This window comes from Chrysoperla carnea, chromosome 3, assembly GCF_905475395.1.
Source record: "Chrysoperla carnea chromosome 3, inChrCarn1.1, whole genome shotgun sequence".
NCBI classification, from domain to species: Eukaryota; Metazoa; Arthropoda; class Insecta; order Neuroptera; family Chrysopidae; genus Chrysoperla; species Chrysoperla carnea.
The window spans coordinates 87,269,275-87,281,871 of record NC_058339.1 but is presented as its reverse complement, the minus strand read 5'-3'; the positions used below and the strand labels follow the sequence as shown (position 1 = coordinate 87,281,871).

General features: G+C 27.4%; 1 protein-coding gene across 4 annotated transcripts in view; it reads left to right on the top strand.

The window, feature by feature from the left end:
- The window catches only part of LOC123294750 (tripartite motif-containing protein 2-like), a 129,599-nt gene that overhangs the window by 110,476 nt on the left and 6,526 nt on the right, over nucleotides 1-12,597 (top strand). For all 4 annotated transcript variants that reach the window (XM_044875888.1, XM_044875886.1, XM_044875887.1 and 1 more), the window contains exons 2-3: nucleotides 11,196-11,305; nucleotides 11,670-12,100. In XM_044875888.1, coding sequence (XP_044731823.1) covers nucleotides 11,196-11,305; nucleotides 11,670-12,100 — 541 coding nt within the window. The remainder of the gene's footprint in view (nucleotides 1-11,195; nucleotides 11,306-11,669; nucleotides 12,101-12,597) is intronic.

Sequence of the window (12,597 nt, the reverse complement as noted above, 5' to 3'; positions counted from 1 at the left end):
TTCACGATTGCACGATTGTACAAGTAGTTTCTGTGATGTAGCTTGAAATATGAATTATATTTTAAGCGATATCTCGGAAATTTGCCCAATCATAAAAGTTATTTGATTATTGTATTTTTTGAATCAAATTAATCTTAGAAACTAAGTTTTGCTAAATTCATTTAAAAAAAAAAAGATTTTTCAAGTCGATTTCTGGAATTAAATAAACACATACAAAATATTTTTCGATTTTATAAATTTTCGAGATATTTCGATACCAAAAAAATGAAAATGATCCAAAAAATTTGAAATTAATTGAAAATACGGCTTTCGTGAAAAATTCATATCGATTTTCAGTAGAGTTTAGGAGAAATTAACTATCAAAGTCTGTGATTTTACCAATAAAAGTATTTTATTTTTATGCACATTTCTTAATTTTGATTGATTTTAAAGTTTGAAACTTGAGGAATATTAATAAAAATTTTTATGAAAATGATAAAAAGGGCTGTTTTTAATAGTTAATTTCTCGTAAACCGTACAGAGAATCGACTAGAAATTTATACAGAGGGCGTATTAAATACTCATTAATTAGCATACAAAATTCCAGTTTTTTGGTAACATTTTCGTTTTTGTATAGAAACACCTTAACGAGTATCTGAAAATTAGAATTAATTAATTTTATTTCAATAATAAATAATTTCATTTATAATGTCTTTTTGTTAAATTAAAACCAATTTAAGACCTATTACGGAAAGGAATAATCATCTTTCAAAAAATATCTTTTTGATACTCGACTGCCACTTTCGTAAAGAATTCGTCTATTTTTAAATTTCAAATAATTCTTGCAATTAATTTTAATTAAACATTGAATTTTAAAAATAATAACATTTTTATACATTTTTGAAAAGACTCAATGATATTTCCTGGCAGGTGTAACATTCTAAGACATATCTACCATATTGCTAGTAATGAAGTGTGTTGTAAAGAACAACCGACCACAATATTTAATAAAAATATTTTTCAAAATAAACGAAGAATGACATATGATTACAAGAAAGGATCTTAAACTATGCATAGGCAGTGTTGATGATAGATAAATATCTGTATAAAGCTATTTTAGACGTAAGTAATATTCGTTGTGTGCGTAGTCATGGTAGGGACAATAAAATCTATGCCAGCGCTTCCAGTGAAAAATTTTGGCGTTAAAAGGGGCTGTTATTACTAATTTGCAGTTCTTTACATGTTAATGTTATAGAAATGTCAAATTAAAATTATTGTAAAACACGAATTATAACACAAATATTATTTTTCAAATGTAAATTATCATTATTATTTATTTAAATTTGTGAGACAATAATATTAAATTTTCAATATAAGTCATAAATGCAATCCATACAATTATATATGCATCCATACAATTCTATAATTAAAGTAGTGTATCGTTACCATGGAAACGAAACTCACGCACGGAGTGAATATATATGCTTGTATATACATTCAAAAAAATTTTAACAAAATTTTCTTTTTAACTTCCCAGTAAAGGAAGTTATTTGTAATCGGTTCGATTTTCGAAATCGAAATTTTCAACATATCTTTACGTTTCATGAGGACAAGGAATTAACACCAATTTTGAGAAGAAGTATTTGTGTGTGTGTGTGTACACACGTAGTCAGTTTTTTCGTAGTCGATATAGCGCGAACAAAAATAATATCGACTTCGTTGAGGTGTCGATCGAAGGCTTGTTTAGCCAACATTCACCTTTGTGCGAAATATCGGTATCAGGTCCCTACTATCTTCAAAAATTTTAGAGATAGGTTAAATTTGACTACAAATTGGAAAAGTATGGCCCAAAATTAGTTTAATTCCATTCTATGTGGAAATTGGATATAATTTGGATGTGATGGAGCAAAAAAACAATTTTTTGGATTTTTTTTATGACGTCATAAAGTTAAAAAAATCAATTTTTTTCATAATTCACTCAAATTTTATCCGATTTGAATGATTCGGAAACACTGATATTCAATTCTGACTATACAGGGTATATCCACAATTAACTCATTAAATGGTTTATTTTTACTTGTTGATATTAGTTTTACGCTACTATTCACCCTTGTTCTAGATTTTGATGGATGAAAATGAAAAATGACTTTCTAAATTTGATTAATTATCTACAAATCTTTTATTAGCACAACAGCTTATAACTAACGACCCATAGTAAATCCTTTCTAAAAAAAATATCTTAACATATAATAATAAGATCTTCCATTCCAAATGATTCGATTAAAATTTTAATCAGGAAATGATTGTAATAATATATGGCTTCCAGCCACATTGAATACACTTAATGTAAATGTTTAAAATCTCATAATATATATTTATTTAACCCTTTCTATTGTTAAATGTTGATGAGATGCCCTTTGTAAATTAAATAAAATATAAAATATTAATAATAATAATAATCTTTTATTTATTATTTAAAAGAGTTTCAGTTGTAGTTAAAGAACGCGTGGTGGAAGTAAGAATTAAAGTAAGTGTATGTGGCGCAAAATCACCAAGGTAGTAAATTCCGAGTTTCAAATGTTTTTAAATTTCTTTTATTTTTATCTGATATCTAAGCCGACAGATCTGAAAATGAATAATTACATAAATTAAATTATATACAAAGTTAATGATTTTTGCCATTTAATTGACGTTCCCGGAAATCCAAAGCGATCCCGGAATGACAATATGTTTGGTATCCTGTGATTTAAAAAAATAAATTCGTAAGTAATCCTTGAAATATTTATTAAACTCAGTCATAAATATTGATCATGTCCCGGAATGACGTTTTTACACAAAAATAAGTAAAAAGTAAACAATACTCTCAAAAACGGTATTTTTTAGGTTAAAATAGTAAAAGGTCATAATAACCTTTATTAAATATTGTATTAGAAGTCATTTTTTTTTCTTAGAATTATTTGCGTTTCCGGAATGACGCTGTGAAAATGTACGATGCAAAAATTTGATTTAAAATTATGCTTACTTCTTAGAATTTGGACTTTTTAATAACAAACACGTTAGGCGTTCATTAGCACTTAATTCCTTTAAATAATTACCCACTAGCGCTATCTTTTGCATTTTACTGGAAAAAAATGTATGCGTTCCTGGAATGACGCACAAACTGTCCGCCATACTTTAAGTCGAATTTTCGAAAAAAAAAATATTGTATCAACTAAGAAACTTATAAATATCAATTTATTATACTATTAACTAAGTAACAAAGTACCTGCTAATATGTATTTTAACTGTTATTGTCGGCGGATTCGATTTGCGGACACGTTCCCGGAATGATTTTTCGGAGTTAATTTGTGAAAAAATATATTTAATCAATAAATTAAGAAAAAAACACTTTGAAGTGCCGCTTAAATTAATTGATTTTAATAATCTATGGTGTATTATTTTAATTAATATTTATAATTTAAATGATTTAATTCACTCCGACACGAATATATACTCAATGTCACAAAAAATGCTCGTTTTAAAACATTCTAAGTGTTACTATTATAACATAACATATGATGAGTACGCTTAGAATAATGTTTTAACTGTGGCACTTTTTTGACAGTGAGTGTACCACCTTGGTGATTTTGAGCCATATATTGATGTTAACAGTAGCACAAGTATATTGTATAAATTAATTAGATATATAATTTATGTATCCATAAATGATGCATTGTCACACATCTGTTATTAATATGGTAGTAAAAAGATATTATATGAATGCAACAATCATATTAGTTATATACGCATACGGTTTGATTTCTTTAGCATTCCGTGTCTTTATCAACAATTTTATAATTTTTGCTACGAGAATCATGGATGCGTGGTTATAACACATTGATTCGAGGTACATCATGGTTCGTCTTTTCACACTTTTTGTTTTATATATCGTTAACTACAACATACTAAAAATTTGGATCATTTTCTACTAATTTATTTTTCTATTACTGGTGAGGGACCCTCCTTAATTATTGCAATCTTTCATTTCATATTTTAGGTAAATTCTTTTCCGTTTATGTTAATTTACAAAATAAAAATAATCATTACATGAATATTAATTAAAATAAATTTTTAAACAAAAGATTAATAATTATTAATATTAATACCAAAAAAAAACATTAATAATAATTATAAATTTAATTTGTATATTGTTGATAAAACTGATAAATAATTATTATTCTCAGAATTCATTATTTCACTTGAAATATATATTTACAATTATATATTAATTTTATAAAACGATACAAAATATGGGAATAAGATCAACAAAACACAAAAATTTAAATTGTTAATAATAATTATTATATTTTATATTTAAAAAAAAAAAAAAATATACTTTAACAAATCTTTAATGATTCATACAAAATATTGTATAGTTTACCTTATAGAGCAAATATTAGTCGGCTTTGAGTATCACTGTGAAAAAAAAAATCAGCGTTGCGTTACGACAAAAATACCTAATGGAACGGTTTGGAACAAATGGATATTGTTGAAGGTTTTCGACAAAAAACCAAAGATGTATCCATAATATAAGGTTTCGTAAAGAAAATATTAGAGCAATCGAAAATATTCAACCAAAAAATAAAATTCTTCGTCAAATGGAAATCAATAAAAAATGTTTCGTCTCCATTTTTTTGTTTATTTTGGACTAGCGGCTAAATTTGCCGTTGTTCGGGTTAAAATACATCGCATGTTTAATGGTATAATTAATATTTAAAGATCTAGGAACACTCTGGAATATTTAGGTGTAAGTATATCCCTTTCAAAGTTAGAAACATTTTCAAAAATTTAATTTGATTAATATGCTTTCCATGTCGTGTGTGGCTTTGATTTGTATTAATTTTTAAAAGAATCAGAGATAAGTTTGACAAACTATACAAGAAAATTGGGTATAATCAGGAAGTTTATTCTTTTCGTCACCATTGGTGATTTACTTGAGACCGCTTCTTCTTGCATACTCATAACCGATTAGTGATCCCCTGTATTTATGTAAGTAGATATTACATATTTATTTTTTCATTTATAGACTTAAGAATATAATAAATAAATAGTAATAAAATACATTATTTAGTTATACGATGGTCTTTTTTTTTATATGTGACCGGAATTACGTGATGGGAAAATTATTCAGATGATGAGACGAACAGATATCTATTTTCAAAGAAATACGTGTGAAATTTTTATAATTTAATATAATAATATTTAAGCAATTATTGTACCTATACAAAATAATAGATACAGATAATTTCTTTAAAATGTATAATAACTGTCTACAACTGTCAGACCTTTATTGACCTCCGTGGAAATTGGACCCCCAAATGCGAATCGTCGTAAAATGTAAAAGTTATGGCCAAATTAAAAAATGTTTACATCAACACTCTCAGATGCAAATTTTCAAATAATGTAAATGTCATTCGTTTGAAAAGGATTTGCCCACGTTTTAGTCTAAGATCCGAATTAGGATCGACGATTATTGTTGAATTTTTAAATCATGCGAATTATATATATTTTTTATTTTGATGAAAATCATTGATCTTAGAGTTTTAATGGCGCCTTTATTCACAAAAAGTAACCTCCTTTTTATAATTTACATATTATCATATATACAATAGACCTTTACCTAAAAATTATTCTGATTTATTAATTTAAACCAATTAATAAACATATTATTAAAATTAATTACCATAAATTAATTACGTGATGATTAATTTCATTCAAAGATTATGTAATACAAATTTTTAAAATAAATAAAAATATGCTTAATTAAGTTAAGTATGGACATTCATCATCGTCAATGTTAAAATTATAAAATTTGTTTTAAAATTAACTACTTGACATATGCAAATTACTCAAATATTGTTTGAATTCCGTGTATCTCAAAATTGACTTCAATTAAGAGAGTTTTTATTAATTAAAAATACACTAAATAACATACCATCCTCATAACAGGTTATGAGTTATGTTATTTAGTGTATTTTTAATTAATAAAAACTCTCTTAATTAAACGGTAAGATACCCAAATTTTTGTTTTATAGAATAATATATTTCGTGAACTATAACATACTAAAAATTCGGATCCTTATCTACTAATTTATTTTTTCTATTATTGCCGAGGGACCTTCCTTAAACACTTTTCGGAAATGAAAAAAGGTAGTAATTGACTTTTGAAACTCTCGGTAAAGTTTTTATATAATAAATAAACACAACATTCATTAAAATAAAAAATCATACAACTCAAACAATCAAATATTCAAAGAAAAATTTTATATCAAATTACTAACATACGAGCAAACATACGAGCAAACATATATACATTATACACACAAGATCTTTAACGGAACTGAAATTGAATACTTTTGCATCTAATCAAGTTTTATACTTTATTTTTATAATTTTACAAGATAGAAAAGTCATTGAAAACTCGACGATACTCATGTTTTAATCCAAAGATCCTAAATTTATAATAATTCTTGAGAACTTACAATTGCTTTTTTATCTCCCAACAAAAATCGAGAGAATTATTAACTTGAAACTTTTATTTGCCTGTGTTTCTGCTTAGAGTAGCTAAAATCCCAAAAGGATTATTATCGATTTCAATACAGATTTTTGTTTTAATTTAAGGTAGTACGAGCGCCAAGCAAGTTAAGACATGTGGTTGAAATTTTTTGTACCTTATTTTCAACTTTGATGACGGATTTTGTTATAACTTCATTAATGTAGACGAAAAATAATAATAAAATTTTTTGATATCTCCCTTGGTTTTCGAGATATCGAAAGTTAAGTTATTAAACAAAATTTTCAATTTTCGATATTTTGAAAATTATATCAGATATCGAAAAATTTTATTGGTACTTTTCGTCTTATATTGTCCAAGTTATACAACCAAGTTATGTTAGTGGCGTCCAGATTAGAATCACGATCCATTTTTCGAAATATGAAAAAATTTTTAATACAGTGGCTTGTTTATTATTATTATTATATCGAACAGAGGTCAAAGAATATTCAAGACAATTATATATCTGATATATAAGGTCATTTATTGTATTAATAAAATACAGTATATATGATATTTATTTCAGCTTATACTTGCAAAAAGATTTTGTAATAATATTGTTAAAAAGTAATTGAATACCATTTTTTATTTTTATCAATAATAAAAATGTTTTATACATGATTATGTCAATATATTTATTCATTTTAAAAATACATCATAATATTAAATTTGAAATGTCAGCTTGTTTTTAATAATTTTGTTATTAAACATTTTTAATATTAGATGTAAAGTATAAATTTAGTTTATGTGAATCACTTTTATAATAAATTTTATAATAAAGATCTTTCTCAACTTTCATTGATAAAAAATATCATTATTTTATCAAAGAAGATTCATTAAAATACAAATATTTTGATATAAGCCATTTGTTTTTATGTATTACTCTGAAGTTACTTTAATAAAAGCTTCTCTAGTATTGTTCAATTTTTATACAAGCCATTAGTGGCTCGAAATTAACCCTCTGTCTTACTCATTGTTAATAATGGGAATTAAACATCTTCTTAAGAATTGAAAAATGAGCCTCTAGAATGAAGTAACCATGTATTAGTCTTCAGATCTTTATTAAAGAATGTTCAAACAATATTTTAGAATTTTGATAAACTCAAAAATCTAATTTTATGCCTGTTTTTTTCGCTTTTAAAATAGCCAAATATTTTGGGGTTTTCTAAACATTAAACTGTTAATATCTCGAAAACGAAGAAGTTTACGAAAAAATCACAAAGAGCATTTTTGACGTTAAATAACCTATAGAATCAAGAGTAACTTTTACTTGATTCAAAAGAATTTCATTAAACTCTTTCTTTGGAGGGGGGGGGTATACAAAAATTAGACCAATGGGGTTTCTGGCAAGATTCACAATATTAATCTACAAGCTTTTCTGATCAAGAATCAATTGACAAAATGCGGTACTCATATTTTGCACACTCAACCTCATCCAGAGCTTTTTCTAATCAACAAACGCAGTTTTTCAATAAAATAAAATGTCAACCAACAAAGGTTTGTACTTGACTATTCAAAACGAGTTTACTATTTATTCCATTATCCTATCAATCAAATGTCAATTCATCGATTATATTAAATATGTATCTATTTCTTAATATTTTCTTGCAACACATTTAATAACAAAGACAAACTGATTTCTAATAATTTTATTAATAATATTTTCGTTTCTTTAAAAAGTTTCGCGTATACAAATATAATGATCTTGACTCTAATTGAAATAAAAAAACTTATTGAAATTACGCATATAATATGCAAATTTTCTGTTTACATTTAAAATATTATCTAATCCATTTATTTTATGAAATGGTTAATAAATATTAATATAATAAATATTACACATTTTATTTAAAAAGTATTTTTTGTATGAGTAAATATAATAAATATTATTTTAAAGTATCGCTTTGATTATATTATGTTAAAAATACTAATTCATTATTTAAAGTTAGTTATTTAATATTTTTGATATAAATAGGACGAGGACACTCCCTAAGTTGTTGAGATATATCTGTTGTTAGATTTAAAAAAAATAAATATCTGTTATAAATGGTATATGATTTTATTTATTATTATGTTTGAATAAATATCGTATTAAATTAAATATACAAACAAATAAACATTTTGTTATTTAGCAAAACAATAATCATACATTACATATATGTTAGTGGTTCTATTCATTCATTTTTAACGGATCTAATGAATCTGATCTTGTTCTCTATAGAATAGATAATAATCGTTTATTGTGTATTTAATTTTAATAGAAATTATTTTTTTACCTCTACATTCACACGTATTATGGAATGTCTCTAATATTCGGGAAAAAATCCAAGACTACCCTCCATGTCCGTGCGCATGGGAAGGGTTTTCGGGGTTAAAACCCCTCCCATTAAGAAACTTTTCTCATAAATTAGACTTAACTATATAGTACCTACCGTATAAATACACTCATTTATGAAACTGAGGCTGATTCTGCGAAACAGATTTTAATTGGAAAAAAAAAAGAAAATCCTGGAGAAAAGTTGAGAAAAATTTTCAAAACCATGAGTAAATCTCTTTCTCGCCAAAGTAAAAACTTTTGATGAAGACTCTGCGGCTCAACTTTTTGAATTAGACTCTTCAATTTTGCACGATGATTCCCATGACATTTGAGTCGAAAAAGTTAAACTTTGGTGGAAACGCATTGCCGGACGGGACATCAATAATTCACTCGAATCACTCGATATTTGCAATAAAAATGCGTTTCCGTAAAATACGCGATTACGCGTCGAATAAGCCCAGTCACGTGTTAATGTCATTACTGGTTCGCGAGATAATTTTATCGAAAGAATCCGAACGAACATACGCACATACGAACACACACACATACACAAACGCAACATTGAAAAGGTTTGTTTCGGATATTGTGGCCTTGCAACCGCGAAAATATGTAAAACTGGAGATTTTCAAAATCGGCTCCATTACATTAACTTCCTCTGGGAAGTTAAAAATAACCAAAAAGTTAACTTAAAATTATTAAAGCAATAGCCCGCAAAAGCATATTAATGAGAGGGCTTTGATTTCATTTTTTTACATAAAAAATCAATATCTGGTACAATGTTTGAAATGATAATTGGCAGGGTTTGCTCCAAAGTCTCCGTTGAAAGACGCAACCTGTGTTTATTTTGTACTACCAGTAATGATGAAAATGTGGTTTTGCATAGGTATATTTTCGAAAAAGAAATTATTTGCTGTAGCCCAAAAACAACAGACTTAACGAGAAAAATTGAGCTGTTTGAGTAAAAGTAGAAAATATAAACTAAATTTCTAACCTAAATACAGAGGTCTAATGGCGTTCATATAAGATTTTATTTTATTAAAATATGTTTTGTAATCACACCTAGTTTTAGTAAAATATTATTTTGTTATGCGATTTATCAAATTAAAAATGCAAGCGTAGGCGTAACTGAATAGGGGGTGTACTATCCCATGGGAAGTAAATAAAAACAAATGCACATTCCAAGCCTTACAAAGTAAAAATTTTATATAATACTTTTACCATGATAAATATTGCATTGGTACGTTTAATCAAAAATTTTTCAATGTTGAAATTGCGCCTCAAAAACATCAGCCCTGTATTTCTAAAGTATCAAAATGATTAACGGATCCTTCCTGCTGATCAGATCTACGAAATAGGCACTTTCTTAGAAAGTTCTATAAAGTACAAATAAAATTTAATATTTAAATTACTAGTCTTTGAATCAAAATTTTCAAAAATTGCGAAATTGTTCTTGATATCATCATTTACGACTAGGACTGTTAACTCTCCAATTTTGAACACAGAATGTCCGCTTCGGTCTACGGTTTTCGAAGCATAATCTCTGGTTTTTTAACCATTTTTAAAAGAAAAAAAATTAAAAATTAAAATTAACATTGTTTTATACAGGGGGTGTCCCAAGAGTAGTATACGCCCGCATCAGGTAGAAAGTAAAATTCTAAAACAGTCCTCTTCCATTTTTGATCCGATGCAGTTACATCCAATCTCGCTATTTCTTACTATTCCCCTTTACCCCCCCCCCCTTCCCATTTGTCACTATAGCGCGCTTCTGATTGACTGCCTGTTTTAATTAATAGCTAATTATCCGTACATCGAATAAAAAAAATGGAAGTATTATTTCTTGATTCATGTTAAATACCTAAAAAATTGGGGATGTTTCACTTTCGCAATAAACCAGACGAAAAACATTTGAAATAATAAATTATGAAAACTTTTTACTACAATTTTAAAAAGTTTAATGGGAAAAACTTGTAACATACAAAAAGTATAATTTATCATGTTTTTTTATTGTGTAAAACTTATAAAGCACTAATTATTCGTAGGGTGAATATTTTTCATACAATGAAAAACCTCGTAATAATAATATGAATAAAAATAGAATAATCTATTATTTGTAACGGAAGCTTTTATAAGGAGAGTCATCAAGTGACAAACCTTTATTTTAAAATTCCATAAGTGTGTATTATAGTGATAAAAATGAAATATGGCCTCACCTTTCTAGAGGGTCCAATTTTATTTTAAAAACTTTAAAATGTGTTTCCTTTTTCCGTGATAAATTTTTAATGTTTTTCGTTTCCTTTTTGATTATAGAACACGGCTGGGAGAAAGGATGGTGAGCATGAGTTCCACATTAGTGGAAACTGTTTCAATCAATTATGAAGATTTTAACGAAAGTTTTTTAACCTGTGGCACATGTTTATGTAAGTATTTGGAAAAACTTACTTCGTAATAATTTTAGATTAGATATTTCTTTTTATCGCTGCCGGGCTATGAATCCTTATCTCTATGGTGACGTCAGGGTATGATAATGATATATGAAGATATGGTAGCTCGGCAGCGTTCTCTCTCTTAACTACGGACGCTGTCACTTATGGCTAATTGGCTATCGTAGGTATTTCACTTATAATATCTCTATGATTATGCCCAGGGGCTGCAAGTTTATTTCCAGTTACCTAAAATAGATAACTTCCTAACATTTTGAAGGTGGCAATTGCTTCGGTATATAGTAAAGGAATTTATATACCCAAGTTCACTTGATTAATACTTTGTATTTTTCTCCGGCAGGTATGTACGATGGCAGCGAACATACACCAAAATTACTCCAATGTTCTCACACCGTATGCCTCCATTGTCTAACACGTATAGCTGCATCACAAACACGTGATACTGGTACATTCCGTTGTCCAATATGTCGAGAACTAATTACAATACCACGGGGTGGTGTTTCAGCATTACCACCCAGTTTCTTAGTCAATCAACTGTTAGATTTAATGTCACGTCAACGTCGTGAAGTCATACCAAAATGTTCTGTACACATAAATCAAGAGTTATTGTTTTGTGAGACATGTGACACAGTATTTTGTACGTTATGTACAGAGGGATCACACAATGATACCAGTGGAACATCTTGTGAACATACAATTATACCATTCTCGATTGCAATCAAACGGATGTCTGAAATACTTCTGTATAAAGCAAATGAATGTATTTCAAAAGTAAGTATACAACTGCCATTTTTTTTATTTATTGTTATTATAATTAATTGTTATAAAGTGAGGAAGTGTGTTTCTTTGATGAAGACATTTAGCACATTTGTGGATGTATTTTGTCTTTGTTTCGATTTAAATTAGTAAAGTAGTACTTCAATCTTGATAATCGGAAATAAAAATATATTATACTAGCCGTTTTCCATCCGCTTGGCTGTACAATTACAGCACAATAAACAAATATCACCACACAATATTTTCGTTTTCTCCTTACCCCAATAAAAGCCTGTTTGATCTCTTTTTCTTATATACCAAATAGACTTTAACTCATAGACAAAGGAAAAGTAGAAATGGAGTATAAAGTCCGACTCTGGGCGAGGGGAGTGTTCCCTTCAGAGGGAAGCCAATATGCTTGCTTTTGATAGGCTGACACGTTATTATTACACATTTATATAATACATTTGTATAATACTCTCGCTCTCTGATACAATGATATCCTGCTTCTC